At 37.0% G+C, this 21175-nt stretch overlaps 2 protein-coding genes across 2 annotated transcripts; both read left to right on the forward strand.

The window, feature by feature from the left end:
• The first annotated feature begins 26 nt into the window (after positions 1-26).
• LOC121784536 lies at positions 27-12292 on the forward strand. Its single transcript, XM_042182694.1, has 25 exons — positions 27-198; positions 472-601; positions 728-790; positions 1812-1913; positions 2024-2192; positions 2328-2426; positions 2531-2680; positions 4120-4159; positions 4468-4525; positions 4608-4690; positions 4971-5069; positions 5246-5361; positions 5445-5563; positions 5856-5926; positions 7429-7534; positions 7620-7759; positions 7870-8028; positions 8117-8220; positions 8908-9083; positions 9178-9367; positions 9504-9603; positions 11012-11180; positions 11454-11536; positions 11628-11704; positions 11869-12292. The coding sequence occupies exons 1-25, from the start codon at positions 127-129 to the stop codon at positions 12038-12040; spliced, it is 2847 nt and encodes a 948-aa protein (XP_042038628.1). The 5' UTR covers positions 27-126; the 3' UTR covers positions 12041-12292.
• A 6633-nt stretch (positions 12293-18925) lies between these two features.
• Positions 18926-20257, forward strand: LOC121785295. The gene is made up of 3 exons (XM_042183682.1): positions 18926-19211; positions 19310-19757; positions 20233-20257. Exons 1-3 carry the CDS (start codon positions 18926-18928, stop codon positions 20255-20257), a joined length of 759 nt encoding a protein of 252 aa, XP_042039616.1.
• Positions 20258-21175: the final 918 nt, after the last annotated feature.

Raw genomic sequence — 21175 nt, forward strand, 5'->3', positions numbered from 1 at the left:
CTTTATTACTCCCATTACACACTGAAATACAGTATAGGAGGTGTATATATACAAATTCATCGCAGCTGTTTTGTAATTTGGGGATTTTCCGATTTCCCGAGCTAGTGCAAGGTGGATCAAGATTGAATGTGGAGATCAGCTCCAATGTTCGGTCCACACATTTCTCGCGTTCTCTTCCTAATCTTGCTTTCTCTTCTGGTGAGTGATTCGTTTTCCTTGTCATCACGTCTTTAAATAGTTTAGTCACTTTCTTTTGATAATTTTAGGTTGTTTTTAACTGTATCTGAACCTTTAACATCCCAATTAGCTTGAGTTGCTTTCGTTTTTGCTTAATTGTTTGGTTTGGCTTTTACTTCATGTGTATAAGTTGATTAAGTCCCTCTAGATTGAAGAAATTGGTATTGAAACTGAGGGAGAACCTTGGTGGAAATGTATTGTTTGGCTGACTTGATTTTATATGCTTTATATCAGCTATTAGAGAATACGTCAAATGGGGCTCCACTCGGTAATCATAACAGCGGTAAATCACCGTCGTCTGTTTTTTCCTTGTTTAACCTCAAGGAGAAAAGTCGTTTCTGGAGTGAGTCTGTAATGCGAACTGGTATGCTGTTTTCTACAGTCTTCAGTTTGTTCGATGCATATTGTTGGTTCCTTTTCCTTTGAGTCATAGGAATGTTGCATTTGCTTATTAGTTGCCTTCTCTGTAACTGGCATTCACGGTATACAGGTTTTGATGATTTGGAATCATCTAACCCGAACAAATTTGATCCCTCCAACTTCACCAAGGCAGGTACTTATTCTGTTCACAGTATATCTCTTTGAGAGTAGCTAAATTTTACCAAGTTTCAGTAAGCTTCATTTGTTGATTTCCATAACATGCGTTAGTTGTTTTCTTATGAACAAACATGCGTACTGTCTTGCCTGAATATTGATAACTCGTTTGATATTTCTTTGCATGTTCATTCATGTAGTTTCCACTGCTCCTTTTGCTGTTTTCTGTTCTTTTAAATTTAGCTAGGTTGCCACTTGCCAAGCTGGGGATACTTCAAACCTTACTGAAACTTCATAATCTTTAAATATCATATGGACTAAAGACACCAGCATAGGGTTCTTGATTGAATCCTGAAAGTTTTATTGGATATGCTTCTTCAAATACTTTCTTTTCTTTAATAGAGCATTACTGTATAAATCATAGTTAAAATAATTTGCACCAGGTTTAGCAAGAGGTGTTTGTAGGACAGTTTATATAACACGTGTGGCGTGCCTACTATCTCAAACTGGAGCATTTTGTGTTAGGAATTAGTCTGAAGATCTGAACCATGTGTTTCCTCATGGACCCTCTCTCTCAGACTTTAGTATTATAGAGTGCTAAACCAGCTTGTCAGTGTCGCTGTACTCTGCTATGGTCATTGACTTATTATTGTCTGGTTTTAGTAGCTTGATCTTTAAATGAGGTTAACTGCTGTAAAGTCCAGCCATTTGTTGGTTTTACATCCGGAGTAGTAAAAGGAGAATCTTTGAGGATAAAGAAGATTCTTTAGAGGAGGCGTGGTACACAGTTATGGTTTGAATCGCCTGGTGACACTCAAATAAGAAATGTTTTAAGAACTTTTATGTGTCAGACATCATTAGAGATTGAGTTTGCATTATCTGATGAATATATTTAGTTGCGATAATTCTAATAGCTAAGAATTACATTGGGTACATGATTGCTTTGCACAATTTATTTCTTTACCTTGGGTACATGAAGTTTTTTTATGCCATTTACTGCACTTGTTCCGAACTTGAAGTTGTATTTTTCTGGATATTAGGAAATATTGCAAATTATCTCAAGCTTTTGGAAGTTCACTCAATCTACCTTCCTGTGCCTGTGAACTTTGTTTTCATTGGATTTGAAGGCAACGGGAACCAAGGTATCTAGAGATGCACTATTTACTTTTGCGAATGATCACTTCAATCACCTTGCTGTTTTTTGGACAAGGTGGATTTTATTTATGACTATCTCCTATCTCTTGTTTTGCAGATTTTAAGCTAAATCCAGAAGAATTAGAGCGATGGTTCACCAAAATTGATCATATATTTGAACACACTAGAATTCCAAAAATTGGAGAAATTCTTACACCGTTTTACAAGATTAACATTGATCACGAGCAACGTCACCATCTTCCACTAGTCAGTCACATAAATTACAAGTACTGCTCTCACTAATTATTCTATCCTTCATTACTTTTTATTTTTTGCCTGATTCATGAACTTTCTTGTAGAATTGTGAATTGATTGTTGTAGTTGATTATTAACATTAATCTTTTTGTCAAATGAACCTGTAGCTTTTCTGTTCATGCCATCCAGATGGGCGAAAAAGTCACATCTATATTTGAACGTGCAATCGATGTCCTTGGGCGCCGGGATAATGTATCCAATACCAGGTATTTAAATGCCATGTGAACCAGGCGAAGACTTGATACATTGTTTAGTTTAGTTTAGCTGGCCTATGCTCATGTTTGTGATGCCCGTTTTTTTCTCTTCAAAGGGACGATCCTGCAGGTCTTTGGCAAGTTGATATTGATATGATCAGTGTTTTCATCAACAGTCTTGTGGAATATTTAGAACTGGAAGGTGCATATAACATCTTTATTTTGAACCCAAATCATGATGCAAAAAGACCTAAATATGGCTATCGGTAAGTTTCTCGAGCATTTTCTATTACAAATGAGAAATGCCAATCAAATTTGAGATAAACCTGGCTATTGTATATTTTCTCTTAATGGCGTTTACATTTTGCTATCGTTAAGAGTACTTTCTTTCCCATGTTTAGGACACCCATGCTCCTCTGTTCAGTTGTTTTGACTATGCTTGCATACCATTCATTGCAACAATAATAGGATGCATGCAGATCTCAATACATTTATCATGTCTTTTGCGAGAGATTTTTATAAGTTTGGATACCTTTCCTAGCTAGACCAACCTGAAGACATTGGCTACACCTATATGTGGTTTGGTTAAGTTTCATATTTCTCAAACTGAGGAATTAGTATAGTTTGGACGCAGTGCCTTGTAAAACATTTTAACCAACCCATGATAACTTACAAGTATTGAAAGTTCTATTCTAAAAGGATCTCGAGAATTACCTCTAAATTGATGGTGTTTTGTTATATGTTGATCTTATATACTATGATTAGAGCCATGTGCTAATGCCTTTCAATAGAACGATACTTGTATTAGATTACTGCTGGATTTGTAGGAACTATGTTCATGCTTTATTTTTTTTTCATATTATTACTATTACCAGCTATAATATTTGTAATACAAGCATATGCATGCCAAAATTTAGAAATCTACTTAATATTCAATTAGCTGCCTATATGATCCAGGTTTGGACTATGTGTAACTAGCATCCACTTTGAACCATGAAATGTCCTCATCTACTTATAGAGAGTTATCTGCTCTACTAATCTGATCAATTCGAGTCCATTGAAAAGATTATGGTTGAGACCTCGTCTTATTATGTCACTTTCATGGTATCACCATCATATAAGTAAACATTTTCATCTTCTATCCAGTATAATATGCTAACTAACCAGTATAGGGGGTCAATTTCTGATGCATATTGACTGTATACTGTTGCAACCCAATTTGAAAAAGCTTCAACTCAGACAAATAAAGAACATAGTTTTTTTCCCAAATAGTTTAACTCAAAACTAGGTTAAAAAAAATTGAGTTTAGCCTTGGTTTGACAAACTCTTGTAATATCTTTTAGTATTGAAGGAGTGAAAACTCAGTTCTGATCTTTGATCTTACCTGATTATTATGAATACATGGTTGTTTTGATTATACATGTTTCTGACAAGATGTGGATTCCATATATTCTGTTATTATGAGAACTATTATGCAAAAGAGACCCGAGGAAATAGAAAAGGTTCAGAATGAAATGAAAATACCGGAAGAAAGGAGGAAAAAACCAAAGGATAATGAAATGCAGAAAGAGCAGGAGAAATTTTCAAATAGTTTGCATCATCCATTTGCGTCTGGCAGAAAAGTCTTTGTTTTAAAATTGGCATTGTGTTTATATCTCCATGTTGGTGAGGTCACTGAGTCACTGACCCAGTTTTTACACTGCAGGAGAGGCTTGTCTGAGTCTGAAATAAACTTTCTTAAGGAGGTATGTTTTATAATTTTTTGGCCTCTTTTGCATTCCTTATTTCATAGAGTTATTCAATGCATACTCAAGAAGTTCCATTTCCGATCTGATTACATTCAATTTTAAATTTTAGGACAAATTTAAGATTCTTCTCAACTAATTGATCAGATTTAATTTGCTGTTCTTAGTAAGAAAAGAGCCATTCTTTACTAGTTTACAGTACCTGATCATTTTCATATTTGAGCCATACATCTTAACTATAAAATCAGCTTTCTTTTTTTCCTTTTTGTATACTGTTCCACTAATCTTTACTGTAATTAATATTGCAGAATAAGACCTTGCAGACAAAGATTCTTCAGTCTGGAAAAAATCCAGAGAGTGTTCTTGGTGTGTAGTACTTGCTCTTTATTTTGGCAGATGACTGACATATTATCCAGTCACTAATTTATACATTGAATATTCTTGATAGCTCTTGAGAAAATCAAAAGACCTTTGTATGAAAAGCATCCAATGGCAAAGTTTTCCTGGACTGTAATGGAAGAGACTGACACGGTTTGTTATACTTCACCTGTATTCTTATATATCTAATTGTGACATATAAGTTGAAAATTATTGCAGAGCTTTTGTAACTAGTCACCACCACTAGTTTGCTATATAACCTCCCTAATTCATACATTTGTTTCTTTGGTTGAGATTATTTTCTGATTCTCATTCTTATAATTGGTTTGTAACACTATACACAAACACATGTCAAGTCTTTGATCAACCAGTAACTATTGTAGATTTCATGATTCTGATGTGTTCTCTTGGATATTACCGAAATGATTATCAGATAGATTGGTATAACAGATGCCTTGACACATTGAACAATGTTGAGATGCTACATCAAGGGAAAGACACAGATCATGTGATACAGAGCAAAGTTATGCAGGTATATTCTTCTTGTGGTATAATGCTAACTGATATATGCTTAAGGGAATGCATATGCCAGTTTCATCTTTAAACATGGACTGGCTGTGACGATCAGATTGTGGAAGCTTTATCACCTTATGGTTCAAGCTTCTCTCTGGGAAGTCTTCGAGTATGATCTTTCAAAATCTATTGCAGTTTTTGGAAGGGAAAAATGAAAATCTGAAGCTTGTTACTAAGAAAGATTTAGAGTCTGGAAACTTAGATGGTTTTCATGCTGAATGTCTCACAGATACGTGGATAGGAAATCAAAGGTGAAGTCCTACCCCCGCCCTTTTCTCTCTTTTTTCACCCTCGAGATCTTGATTCTTAATAGTTGGTAGTCGTTTAATACCAGGTGGGCGTTCATCGACTTGTCTGCTGGACCTTTTTCCTGGGGACCTTCGGTAGGTGGAGAAGGAGTGCGTACAGAACAAAGCCTACCAAATGTGGAGAAAACAATTGGTGCAGTTGCAGGTAGTAGTCGGTCAGAGGAAGTGAATTATAATTAATCACACTGATCGTATTCGGATAAGCCGCAGATCACTATGTTTTCTTTTCACAATTCCATCGATATCTTTTCGCATTATTGGTCTGCCACTGTCACCCTGAGATTATATTGTTAATGTCTATGCCCCTTTTTGCATATATTTGAATTATGTGCGCCATATGTCTGTTTCTAATTGTCACTGTATGTTATTCTTTACCTCCTGATAATGGTAAACTAATGTACTGGCTATTTCATCCTTACAATGTTTCAATGATCCAGAGATATCAGAAGATGAAGCTGAAAATCGCTTACAAGAGGCAATTCAGGAGAAGTTTGCGGTGTTTGGTGAAGTAGGCATTTATTTAAGCTTCTTACAGCATTCAATTACATGATGAGAAACACTTCCTCTGTCCCATTAAAATGAAACCTTTTCCCTCTTGGGTTGTCCCATTAAAAATGAAATGTTTCCTAAAATGGAAACAACATCTATAGTTTCTCCTCTCTCGTACTTTACTCTTTCTTCATTAACTCACAAAACAACACTGCATAAAATCCTGTGCCGGAAACCAAATGTTTCATATTTACTGGGATGGAGGTAGTACTATTTAGCCAAAATGATGATACATTGAAAAAAGCAACCTTATCGGTTATGTTATTTGCAGTTAAGATTGTAATGTATCTCTAATTTTTTCCATTATTTTTTGACATCTCTCTTTGTCTTTGTGGTTGGGTGTACACACTTACTAGTTATTACATACTATTTGAATTCAATGGATCACTTCAGTGAAAGAATTCTATAGAAGGGATATAGCAGTTAAGTCCCATTTTCAAATAGTAAAAAAGTTTGATTATATGTACGAGTAGAAGAGCAGAACTTAGATTACAGGAGAACCAACATAATGTAGAACAATATTTCTAGAATAAAATCATATGACCAATATCCAAACCGTAAAAAGAACAATCAGACGAGAGAACTCTCCAGCCCAAGTGGAACAGCGTCCTTTCTGGTCAAAGGTCATATCCTAGACGAGTCCATCTTTTAAGGAGAAATCCTCCTTTTGTTCACTTGAGCAAATTTAAGGGCCAGGCCCACAACAGTCGAGGCAGAAGCAAGTCCAACAGTCGAATAAACTCTGTGTAACAAATTGCTGACCCAACATGAAAAGCATCCACTAGTGAAGCTGTATTGAGCTTTCAAAGGCTGCATATCTACCTTAGATGATCCCTTATATAGTAAATACTGCATATCTATCTTATATAGTATTTCGTTTAAAGGCTGTTTGACAATGATGAGTCAAATATGCTGCTTGAATGAGTACAAAACTCCTTCTGAGACTTGATTAATATAGTTGGCATAAATGAGACCTTTAGTTACTGCTGCTAATGAAAAGCTATTCAACCATCAAATACATTTCTTTTTTGAAAAATGGCAAAAAAGGCCATCATGTATACTGACTGGTGTTGGCTGCCAAGTCACTCTAATGAGGACTGCAGCCTGGATGCTCACCTTGAACTGAGTGGTAGCAGGGTGGCGTTGAGTTACTGAATATGGCTTTTAGGAAAACCTTAATCTTATATGTACTATTAGTCTAGTACGGTTCTTGGATTTCTTGTTTGTCATGACTTTATGATATTGTAACTCTTGACACCAGATTCATGAGGATGCTGATTGCCTGGCTTTATGTTCCATGCATATTTTAAAAGTTTATTCTTCGTGGTGTAATGATGGAGCATCTTCAGTTATTAGACATTGTTACCAGAACTTGTGAAAATGCAAAATGCATATATTTAATTTGTTAGCATCCTCTATTCAATTAGATTTATGAGCTATATTTCATATGAAATGATGCAGAAAGATCAGCATGCTGTTGATATCCTTCTAGCTGAGATAGACATATATGAGCTCTTTGCTTTCAAACATTGCAAGGGAAGAAAGATCAAACTTTCACTTTGTGAAGGTAATAATGGGCTTTCACTTGATGACCTTCTTTCCCCACTTCCCTTCTTGTACGTTCTAATTTAACTCCTGAGACATCAATACAGAGCTTGATGAACGCATGGAGGATTTGAAAAATGAGCTCCAGTCTTTTGAGGGTGAGGAATATGATGAAAGTCATAGAAAAAAAGCCATAGACGCATTGAAACGCATGGAGAGCTGGAATTTGTTCAGTGATACTAATGAGGTTTGCTCTTCCATTCCTCCAAATTAGACATGTCATCCTGACAATTGATGCTATTTCTCTCTTGTCAGTGGACACTAATGTATTATTCTGACCACACTCTGGCCATGCAGGAATTCCAGAACTACACTGTTGCACGTGACACTTTCCTTTCACATCTAGGGGCAACACTCTGGGGTTCGTTGAGGCACATTATTTCTCCCTCCCTTGCAGATGGTGCATTCCACTATTATGAAAAAATCTCTTTCCAATTGTTTTTTGTCACACAAGAGGTAGAGATGTATGGGAAAGAAAACATTCTTTAGAAGTTCTAGAGAAAGTATATCCAATCTTATATTCACTCTTCCTTTATTTATGCAGAAAGTAAGACATGTTAAGCACTTACCTGTTGATCTGGAAAGTCTAACACATAGGCTTTCCTCTCTGGTGTTACCTTCTCAGCAAGTTCACTTCAGCCAACACATGTATGCTTTCTATTCATTACTTCTATATATCATCTTAGGTAATTTAGGATGTTCATCTATATCTAATAGACTAATACGTTCTCCATTATAGTGTGCATTTAGAAGATTTGCATGCATGCAGTTCTTATGTGTCTACTACATGCGAAAGCCTGTACATTCTGTAGTAGACAAAATGATAGGAAGTTCTAGTTCTGCTTCTGACAGCTCTAGGAACACAACTTATGAAACATATTGATAATATAAATTGAGCTTTAAATGCCGAACAGGCTTGCCATCTAAAACTAAAAACATGAATTCATCAATAATTAACAATTAATCCTTGCTCATATTATATATATATATATATATATATATATGTATATATATATATATATATATATATATATATATATATATATATATCGAAATATTAAGAATTTCTCTTGGAATTTGCTGAAAGGTCTTCACTTTGATTAAGCCATAATGAAAGAAACTAATGTGGAGCCCATAATGCACTACTTTTTAAGAATAGATTATGATCAACATTCCTTAACTTTTCTTTTGGTCGATGTTCGTGGAGCATGTAAACAAATTTCAAACTGTTAAGCCATGCTGTTAGACTAGATCACTGGATAACCCCATACTGACAGTTAATTGAATTTTGTTCTTCAATTAATGGTCTTAACCCAACTTTTGACTTGTTCTTAGGTTACCACTGTCTGAAGATCCTGCTTTGGCAATGGCATTTTCAGTGGCTAGGAGAGCAGCTGCTGTTCCTCTGTTACTTGTGAATGGAACTTTCAGAAAGACAGTTCGTTCATATCTTGATTCTTCTATTCTTCAGCATCAGTTACAGAGGCTAAATGATCATGCTTCCTTGAAAGGTTTTATTTTCTGGTGCTTATAGATTTCATATTTCAATTTTATTTTCCAAATTCCTGTGCACAAATACATTTCACTAATCATTTTGTTATGTAGGTTTGCATGCACAAAGCAGGTCTACACTGGAAATCCCCATCTTTTGGTTCATTCACAATGAGGGTTTGTTAGTCGACAAGCATTATCAGGCCAGGGCACTCTCTGACATGGTAATTGTTGTCCAGTCGGAGCCATCATCCTGGGAAAGCCATCTGCAGTGCAATGGACAGTCACTTTTGTGGGACTTGAGGTTAAAACACTTGCTACTATAGTGAAAACATTGGACATAGATAATATCATTAAAATCTATAATTTTTATTTTGTTGTAACTACTAATAAATGCTCAAAGTAAAGCACAAAAAGCTAAATTGTTGTCTGTTGCACAGGAAGCCTACAAAAGCTGCTCTGGCTGCTGTCTCTGAACATCTGGCTGGGGTGCTTCCACTTCATCTAGTTTACAGTCAAGCCCATGAAGCTGCAATTGAGGTTATTACATACTCCCTCCGTCCCATATAAAATAGGTCATTTGGTATGGGCACTAGTTTTAATGCATAATTGGTAAAGTAAGAGATAAGGAGAAAAAATAGTTGAAATTGTGTAGTGGATAGTGGGGCAAATAAATAATAAAGTAAAAAAGATGGAGAAAAAGATTGCCATAAATGGATATGGACTATTTGTATGGGACGGACGAAAAAGGAAATATGGCCTATTTCTATGGGACGGAGGGAGTATTTACTGCTCTTCAACAATTAAGCTCAGTTGTTATGGTCCTAGCATGTAGTAAGTATTTCTGCTTCTGTGATTAAATGAGTAGGAAAGGAGAGATATGGATTTGAAACGTGATGGAAAGATTTTTCTACAAATAGAAATGATAATAGTAATATTAACCTATTGGATCCTTAACATCTTATACATGTTTGATTAAATCTATGTTTATTTGTGCTTTCACCAAGTTCCAATCTGTAGCCCATCATATATCTGTTAATTACCTCGTTGCCAAGAAAGATTTTGTCTTATATATATTTATATGCACACTAGTGCCTTAAATTGTTTTGTGGAGTGCCCTAGGATTGCTATAGATTACAGGTATCAGTATGTATGGTGCATTGACTTTAGTGTATTTAAGACTCGGATTCTATGGTCAGTGGCATCCTATAATCATGGCGAGCTTCGTGTGCAATCCCAGCTAAAAGTTCACATATGTATTTGATTAACCTATGTTCTCACGGGAGCTATATATCTGCTCTGGCCTAGACAAGTTCGTTAACCTAATCTGTGACTATTGCCTGTTAAGTGGAAAGCCCTGTCGCACTTAAATCATTCTCCGATTTGTAATGAACAGTGAAATGTAGTGCTTTATTGCTCAGATGCCTTCTTATGCTGCATAATTTTCCTGTTTGATAATTGAAGCTCCAGTTATATATAAGTATTTGGGACGTGTATCAGAAGTAACTTTGGAACAAGAGCAGTAAGTTGTGGATTCATTTGCATTTGCTTGGAAGTTTAGTTGCTCCAGGTTTTACTAGACTATGAGGGCATTAATATTATAGTCCAATTAAAATTGAAGCATGTCTTGTCATTTATTCCCTTACTTTTATGTTATTCTCACATCAATTAGTTACATGCACAAATGCACATTGATTTAGTTTTCCTCTACCTTCCCTTTTAGCTGAATCTATTGGTTACTTTGTTGGGCCATGTACCAGTTATGTCATATTCCTATTTTTCTTGACTCTTTTTTTATTCAGGTTCGTGTTGAGTCAGTGTTTGAATGTGCACACCCACTTGTTTTCTATACCAACATGATTCTTATAACTTCTAATGTGGGAATTAGAGATGGAATAGACATCTATATTTCTAATTATGTTCTGAATCATACCGTGATGTGCGACAGGACTGGACATGGTCAGTGGGTTGTAACCCATTTTCTGTTACCTCCGGTGGTGGGCATATTTCCCAGTTCCAGTCTGATACCATTGCTAGGAGCTATATACTCACAACTCTTGAGGAGTCAATACAACTTGTGAATTCAGCAATCAATCTTCTTTTGATGGAGCGTACATGTATCCTTTCTTTGTGGTATCTGTTCTTGGTAATAGCTACATTCATTAAACAACAAACAAACTCAAGAATCTGTCCCCGAGTGCCTATGTGATTCCTATAGACAAATATATAATAAAAGAACCTAAATTTAAATTAAATATCTAATTCAGGTCCTTCAGGACCATAGATTTGCACTTCATACTAATGCCATGAAATCTGTGGTTTAGTAGTGAAAGTTTGTCACTTTCAAATGTACCTTGAATCTTTGATTGTTGACACTAAATGAGAAACAGCAGAACACACTTTCAAGCTCTTCCTATCCCAGGAGCGTGAGTTGCTGAACAAGTATAATTATGTCATCAGTCTGTGGAGAAGAGTAAGTGAACAACTGAAATTGCATATATAATGCATCGCCCTGATTAGATCTTTCATCATTATTTTGAATTTCTTTTTGGTTTCTCCTTCAGATTTCGACTGTAACTGGGGAACTACGTTATGCTGACGCCCTGAGACTGCTTCACACTCTAGAGGATGCAACAAAAGGGTTAGCATATAATTCACTTCTTGACTTTCTGTTATTATTTCTGGTTAAATTAGCACAGATCTGATTGTATAACTTGGCATAGTTTTCTAATTTTTATTTGTCCATGGCTTCAAATAAGGATGACAAGCTTGACATTATAAGTCTACATATGTTGTTTTCCACAGATTTGCTGATTACACAAATGCAACTGTTGCGAGTCTCCATCCAATTCACTGCACCAGGCAGAGGAAAGTAGAGGTCGAGTTTGACATGACTACGATTCCTGCCTTTGGTGTTGTTGGCCTTGTACTGTGGTTTGTATTAAAGCCGAGGAGACCAAAGCCGAAGATCAACTGAGACGGAGTCGTTTTGTAGCGATATGCAGGGTTGATTTCGTTTTGAGGATGTCTTGTTATAGATGCTGAGAAACCAAGGGTAGGCATAGACAATTGTCAAAAGAATGAACTGAAGTATCTCAAATTATAAATATTGTACAAGCATTTTTCCTAAACAATATTTTAAAGAGCTGTAAACCATTGGAGGTGTGTTGAACTCAAGCTTTTATTTAGCAGATAGATTAAAGGCTCACGAGTTAAAGAGACTTTCCAACCATACGTGTTTATTTGAACGTTCTCATTTTTGTAAAAGTATTTTATGTTAAGAAGTTGGAGTACTCCCTTTCTCCACGACGATAGTCTCATATACGAATTTTAATACACAATTGTTAATGTATTAAGTATAATGTATCAAAATACAAAAAAAAGAGTATAATGGTGAAAAAGAATGCATCTTGTTAAGTGTGTATTTGTGACAAAAAAGTAGAAGAGGAGAAATTAGATTTAATTAATAAATGGTAGAGTGAAAAAGTAAATATGCCGTTGCTGCAATATTTATATAATTATATGGTTTGTAATGTAAATAATTCTTTATGTAATTTTCACTTGGTCGCATACTAGAATGAAAGGTCCAAATAAAAAAATTACCTATTGAAATGAGCTGAACTGTATATAAGTTGATAAGTTTCCAATAAATAAAAGAGAGTATAAACAGTTACACATTAAGACTCTTTAACAATTGCACAACTTGTTTATTTTGTATTCCTACATATTTTCTTCTTAAATGTACTTAATTTATAGTACCACCAAAAAGTGTGAACAGATGGATTATCTTTGTTTGAGGCGTTGATTCCAAGTTACTAAGACGTCAAAATCTAATCAGGAAGGCTTCAGCTGTTGTTTACTTTACTCAAACATCCCTTTTAAGTTGAAAACAACTTACTCATGTCATCCATTGCTGAATTATGAGTGAGTATTCATATTTCAAATCAGTTTTTTTCCAATCCAAACCGATTTGGAAATTGTAAGTTTTATGAAATTAATCAACAAGAGTCATGAATTGAAATAGTGCCAAATTCTAAAACTAAAATAACGATAGATTAACAATGTCCAAAGCATGACAATACTCTTCACATCTCAACTTCAATAGCTTCCAAGTTCCAAGAGATAAGTATTTCCTTAGACCATCCACAATGCCGCCCAGCCGACCGCCCAGCCGAGCGCCGGCGCTGGGCGGTTCGCTGGGCGGTCTATTGCAGTCGCCCAGCGGGCGAATGGAGAGAGAAACCGCGCAGCGCTGGGCGGTGCGCTGGGCGATCCGCTCGGCGCTATTGCAGCGCCCGAATCGCCCAGCGCACCGCCTAGCGCGAAATTTAAATTTTTTTTTCCGAAACACTATATATACGCGCTTTGCTCGTCATTTTCATTCGCACCACTTGTTTTAACGAGTACTCTCTCTATCTTAATTTCTGTACAAGAGCAACAACGCGAAATGAGTAACGCTGGTGGTGGTAGTGGTGGTAGCGGAGGGGATGCTGAGGAGTACGAACGTCGAATGGCCGAAGCGTTGGACGCCTATACGACCAACGCGATAAACCAATGGATGGAAAGGGCCTTGCAGCCGGCGATACCTCGACCTCCCCCAGTGGTCCACCGCCGCAGTGTGATTGATCGGGATCACGTAGCTGCACATCAGCGCCTATACGAAGACTACTTCGCACAGGAGCCTCGGTTCAACGCCAACCTTTTCAGGCGTCGTTTTAGGATGAGCAGGGACCTGTTTATGCGTATTGTCAACGCTTTGGAGTCTCGATATCTGTATTTCCGCTTCAGGCACGATGCGGCTGGCAGACCCGGTCACACACCTATTCAAAAGTGCACTGCGGCAATCCGGCAGTTGGCCTACGGAGGCGCGGGAGACATGTGGGACGAGTATCTCCACATCGGTGAGACGACTGCCCTGCAATGTTTGAAGAATTTCTGTCTGGGAGTGATAGAAGTATTCAGTGATCAGTATCTCCGAACGCCTACCCCCGAAGACTGCCAAGATCTGTTGCGGATGCACGGGAGTCAGCATGGGTTCCCGGGTATGTTAGGCAGCATAGATTGTATGCATTGGGAGTGGACTGGCTACAAGGGAAAGAATCCCACGATGATCCTGGAGGCCGTAGCTGATTACCGGCTTTGGATTTGGCACGCGTATTTTGGGATAGCTGGTTCGAACAACGACCTCAACTTCCTCAACTCGTCGCCACTTTTCAACGAGCAGTGCCAGGGCGTCGGTCCGGCCATCAGTTTTGTCGCCAACGGCAACCAACATGATATGGGCTACTACTTAGCGGATGGGATATACCCTAGGTGGCCCGTCTTTGTTAAGACGATCCGATGCCCAGGAGATGAGAAGAAGGCCTACTTTGCGGCGCGGCAGGAGTCGGCGCGCAAGGACGTGGAGCGCGCATTTGGTGTGCTCCAATCTCGATGGGCGGCAATTAAGGGTCCAACGCGTTTGTGGAATGTCCAATGCATTGCTGATATAATGTACGCATGTATTATCATGCACAACATGATTGTCGAAGATGAAGGTGGCGAACTGACCAATTGGGTCAACGACGATAATGAAGCCGGTCCAAGCCACGGCGTGGCCGCCCCCAACGTACGGAGTGGGGTACCTCACGATGAAGCCGGCCTCCTACAAGCACATGCCGACATGCGCCAAACGACGGCTCATATTCGACTCCAAAAGGATTTAATTGAAGAGTTATGGGCGCGGAGGATTGACCGCCGTTAGTTTTTTTATTATGTAATTTTTTTAATTAATGTACTTTTTAAATTTTATTAATATTAGTGAATTTTCTTGTTTTTGTGTCGTAAATTTAATTCTGTATATTGTGTGATTGTTAATTATTTCATTTTGTATATATTTGTTAATAGTGATGTGGATAGTATGTGGCTAGGCTATGGCTGGGCTATTTCTGGGCTATTTGCTTGTTTTGATGATGTGGCAGGAGGATTTTTAGTGCTGATGATGTGGCAGTGGCTAGGCTATGGCTGGGCTATTGCTGGGCTATTCCTATTGTGGATGGCCTTACCTACACAAAAAAACAGTGCCATATAAGTAAAGTAGATCAATTAATTACATAACCCAGAAAATTGTATTTTTTTAAGAGTAGATCAATCAACTAAATAATCCAAAAAATTGTATATTTTTTTAAGAGTAAAGGAGAAAAATGGTCCTCAACATATGACGATTTTATGATTTTGGTCCAAAATATTATCTTTTGAATTATTTAGTCCTCCACAATTGAAACGGACAGAATTTAGTCCTTTTTGGACGGCACCATTAAAAATTGACAGTAAATGCATGTTTAAGCTATTTTGATGGGATTAGGTAACTAGATGCGTTTTGTTAACTACCAGTACTCCTGTTAAATTATTAATTAATCATTTATAAAAAAAAACTCCACGCGGTGGCGGAGAGGCAGCGCACCGCCGCGTTCCCGCGCCATCCCGGCGGCGGGAGGTACTTCTCGTCGTAGTTCTTATTCGAGAACATGGACGCGATGGAGAACGGCACCGCACCACAGCCCATCGCGTAGAAGCAAGAGGGTTCCAGCGACGGATCTCGACTGAAGTCTTTCCTGGATCAGAATATTGTGAAATTGAAGTTCAAATCAAAGAACAACACCAAATTAGGATTCGCCGACGGTGTCAAACATAAGAGATTCAATTCCAAAGCTCAAATCCCGATCGATTACTCAGACATTCTAGATGAAAACACCTCTCACGAGCACGATCTCATGAAAACAGCTGGGTGGTGGTCGTTGCTTGGCTGGGCAAACTCAGAAGGAAACTTCTTTGCAACCATTGCCTCTCCAAGTTCAATTTGTTGTAAATCTGAGCCATTTTTGAAGGGATTGTTTCATCTCAAGAACAAGAAGAAGAAGGTCAAAAGAGAAAACAGACCCATATGCAGATTCACCCTCAGTAATGTATTGTATTTTCTTTCTTCTTTTTTCTGGATTTTTTATATTGCTTATAATACATGGAGTTTGATGCGTAATTTAGTTTTAAATAAATTAAATATTCTAATTTAAACTCCTAATCCAGTCAACATAGCTTAAACATGCATTGACAGTCAATTTTTAACGGTGCCGTCCAAAAAGGACTAAATCCGACCCGTTTTCAATTGTGGAGGACTAAATAATTCAAAAGATAATATTTTGGACCAAAATAGTAAAATCGTCATATGTTAAGGACCACTTTTGGCCTTTAGTCTATAATCTATTTACATGGCAAATTAATCAGTTTTTAATTCAGTTGATAAATTATCCCAAAATTGGGCCCTAAGACTAATAAATTAATTGGCCCACTTCTAGCCTACGTGACTAATTGGGCCGCAAGTACGGCCTGCTTCGACTGGATTTATATCAAGTCAAAAACACGATCAAGGCAAAAAAAATTTTAAAAAAATATAATTACGGCAAAGTGGCGGACGAACACAGGAACAAGGGGGTACAGCTGTACCCCCAAAATCTTTTAGTTTAATACTATATTGATACCTCAATTCACAGTTTTTGTTAGTAGCCCAGTGGTAAGAAGCTCTCTTTTTTCAAACACAGGCCCGGGTTCGATCCCTTAAAATGTAAAAGTAATGGCCATTTTTTATATACTTTATTGGCCTCAATCACCACTCTTTCACGATACCCACGGTTCTTTTCAATTTAATTTTATTATATGTACTCAATGTCGTTTCAAATTGATTTTGTTTTGATTAATATTTAATTTCTACTACTATTATTTAAGTTTTGTGTAATAAATGTTTATATAGCTATCAATTAATTTTATAATATCTTTATTTTTATTTTCATTCTTTTTTAATTTGTCTTGTTAATATTTCAATAAATAGAAAAAGTTTATGTGATTTCAATACTTATGAAATAAAATATTAAACAAAAGTAAATTAAAATCATAATATAAAATCTATTATATGTAATGGATGAATTTTAAATCCAATTGTATTCTTAAAGTTTTCCGTTGGAGACAAAAGATGATTTTTTTAGTAAAGATAACCTACTTTGCAAAAGTTTAAAACAAAATTTGCATATTATAAAAATCTAAAAATATCATTTTAAATAGAATAAAGATAACAGACCTTTTAAAGGTTGAAATAATTATTTATAATATAGTAGTAAAAGTCTAAAAACTTTGTTACCGATGATAGAAATCATTCAACTAAAAAAGTACCCCTTCGTTTCTTCATAGTTGAGGCAAAACTTTTCGGCACGGAGTTTAAGAAAGTGATGTTGAATGTGTTAAATACATAGATAAAAAAGTAAGAGAGAGAAAAAAGTAGAGAAAATAAAGTAGAAAGTAAATAAAGTAGAGAGAGTAAAGTAAGAAAGATAAAAAAGTTACTATATAGGGAAATGACTCAACTATAAGGGAACTTTCCAAAATGGAAAAAATGACTCAACTATGGAGAAAAAGAGGGAGTAGTAACTTATTAGTATTATTTATAATGAAGGATTTTTTATATAAAAAATAAAGACAAAGATTATAATTGTGAAAATATAAGAAATATAATAAAAAGGATTAGTCGATTATATAAATTGCAAGTATAATTTTATTTCGCACCCCCATATCGAAAATCCTGGATTCGCCACTGACGGCAATTCAACAACTCTTCTCACTACATCAAATAGCAAAAACAGACACATATTTGTAACAACTTTGGAATCCAATAATGTAATGCACATCGTAATAAAACAACTAAAGTTCCAGTTTGATTTTGAAATATTACCTGTATTAAAGATTGAAATTAAAAAATGAATTTTTGTACACTAAGATACACGTTATTATAAATAAATTGGATCCGTTAATTGTGTTTTTATCTTTGACATTAAGCCGCCAACTCACAACGCATGTGCATGGCCTCGAAGCTAGGAATTTGTAACGAGAGGGGCAAATTTACATATAAAGGAATTTTAAGAATTTGAGGAGGGGCACCTAGTGAGAAATTAAAGAAATAAATTATAAAATATACAATATATGCATGAATATGAAAATATGATGTGGGGCAATTGCCCCTCTTTTAATATACATAAATCCGCCCATGGCCTCTTGCAATTCTTAACACCAATTTACGCACTTACTAGGCAAATTGGCCAATTATTTATTTCGGTTGACACTGTAAATCGTTTAGCTTATTGACAAATGGATCGGACGTGGTAGAGGTACTAAATCGTGGAAAATAAAATTGAATATTTTAAAATCTCAATCCGTTGAACAATTCATGAATAAAGTCAGGGAAGGGAACTATGGTAAAAGAGTAATACTATGTATAATAGCGCTTTAATTGGTAGTATAAGATTTGAAAATAAAATACTCTATTCATCCCTAAAAATTTGTCATTTATTACCATTTTTATCCGTCCCAAAAATTTGTCACCTTCACTTTTACAATTTTTGATAGTGGACCTCGCATTCCAGTAACATATTTCCACCCACATTTTATTAATAAAACTAATATTTAAAAGTAGAACACACATTTCACTAATTCATTTCCACTCACATTTTATTAATAAAACTAATATATAGAAGTAGGACCCACATTCCATTAATTTTTTCAAGCCACTTTTTATTACATTTCTTATAATTCGTGTCGGGTCAAAATGGTGACAAATTATTGGGACAGAGAGAATATTAAGGATGGATGGTGGGTATGGCTTTCACTTTTGTAAATGATTTCAGTCTTTGTTTAAGCTAAGCTAATAAATTATTTTACCCACATGTGGTCACAACTTTTATATAAGACCAATGTAGTCGTTCTACTAAAATGCACTACTACTACTCTACTACTACAAATCTAATTGTGCATATACACACCCATAAACATAGCTTTTGAGTTCATGGCAAAGATAGATGTGGAAATTCCGGGCACCGTCACTGTCAACGTCGAATCCAGGTGGCGCGTGCTGCACAGAGTGCCGATATACATGCGAATGGACATGAAGCAAATTTACGACCCCCTCGGCCCGTACCACGACCGCCTGACTCCACAGCTGCAGCTGGTGGAGCCGCTCAAGGAGGAGATACTAGTTCTGTTTTGCGGAAGCGCTGCCCGCAAAAGCTTCCTTCTGTGCGAGGTCCGCGAGCGGATAGGTGAAATCAGGCATTTCTACGGCGGAGCAGGAGGCAAAGACGACGAAACATTGGCTGAAATGATGCTTCGCGACGCCTGCTTCCTCGCATGGATTCTGTAACGAAGAAGACGCAATTTACAAACGAATTAGCCAGCAAGTTCACCAACACTGAGCTCCACCTCCCTTCCTTCTACTTCACTAGCAATAGCAAAGTATTCTTCTCCAATCTCATTGCTTTTGAGATGTCGCCACAGGCAAATACAGAATATGGCGTGACGTCTTACTTTCATTTCATGAAAACGCTGATCGACAAGCCTAAAGATGTAAAGGTGCTGCGGAAGAAAGGTATACTCTACAGCCGGTTGGCTAAGGATGAAGAGGTGGTCGAGATGTTTAAAAGCATCGATACTTATGGATACTCGAACGATAAGCTTTTATATAACGCGAAGAAAAGTATTGAGGAGCACTACAACAACAAAGCGAGGACGTGGATGGCCGACCTCATCAACACCAAGTTTCGGAGCCCATGGAGTGTTATAGCTCTTGCCGCCGCCACTATTCTACTTGGCCTCACTTTTCTACAAACATACTACACAATGTTTCCAACCCAAATGTTGAGAAAACCGGGTAATTTTCTCTCAAATAGTGAAATGAACCGATTCAGTAATTTCAGAGTTAACCCAATGGGGTCTACTCGATAAAATTACTTCTCCAAATAAATTCTTTGGAAAGACTGGCGAGGACACTGTCCCTCTTAAATACCAGATTCCTAACATAATTTATCAGTCGGTTTATTTATCACAATATAAAAACACCCAAAAGAACCGCACAAAACACTACTACCAAACCCGCAAATAATATTGAATACAATATCCCAACAGAAAATAAAGCCAGAAATAAATGCGGAACAAAATAAATAATAAAGAAAGAACACACCCGAAACTTTGATAACGGAGTTCGGCCAAATTGCCTACGTCTCCGAGCACCCTCTGCAGAGCCCGCTTATATATAGACGGAGAAGAGATTACAAATTTGAGGTATTTTACAAAATGGGGGGTGAGCTCCTTTTATAGGCAGCCACTCCCCCAAACTCCCTAATGCCCACAGATGTGGGACAAGAAATTTTGACAAAAATTTCTACAAATCTCCACCTTGGCAAAATTTCAAATCCCACCAAACACAAAACTTCTCCACCCAAACAGACGACTCGCGGTGCTTTCATATTGGCGCAGTCAAGCGCCAGCTCCAAATCGCAGAATATTAACCAAGTCCAAACAATGTTCAAACTTGGCCCTCGTCACCACCTTGGTCAACATATCTGCAGGATTCTCCAAAGTCGGAACCTTTCGGATGATAATTTCCTCTTCTTCGAGAATTTCCCGCACAAAATGATAGCGAACATCAATGTGCTTCGTCCTTGCATGAAAGACCTGATTCTTTGCTAAATGAATAGCACTCTGGCTGTCAGAATATACTTCAAGTTGTTTCTGACCAACACCCAATTCTTTCAGCAACCCATGAAGCCAAATCGCCTCCTTCACAGCTTCAGTAATGGCCATGTACTCTGCCTCTGTCGTAGACAAAGCTACCGTTGACTGCAAGGTAGACTTCCAACTAACTGGCGCACTCGCTAAAGTGAATAAATAACCAGTAGTAGATCTTCGCTTATCCAAATCACCAGCATAGTCGGAATCACAATATCCAACTGCAAAATGACCAAGTGATTTATCCTGCTCAAACAACAAACCAATATCTACAGTATCTTTGATATACCGCAGAATCCATTTCACAGCTTGCCAATGACCCTTGCCTGGATCATGCATGTATCTGCTCACAGTACCAACGGCCTGTGAAATGTCTGGTCTTGTACACACCATTGCATACATCAAGCTTCCAACTGCGTTAGCATAGGGAACCTTCGCCATATATTCTCGCTCATCTTCCGTATTTGGAGATAACTGAGGACTAAGTTTCAAATGAGGAGCAAGTGGGGTACTTACAGGTTTGGAATCATCA

The sequence above is a fragment of the Salvia splendens genome, chromosome 21 (assembly GCF_004379255.2).
Source record: "Salvia splendens isolate huo1 chromosome 21, SspV2, whole genome shotgun sequence".
NCBI lineage: Eukaryota > Viridiplantae > Streptophyta > Magnoliopsida > Lamiales > Lamiaceae > Salvia > Salvia splendens.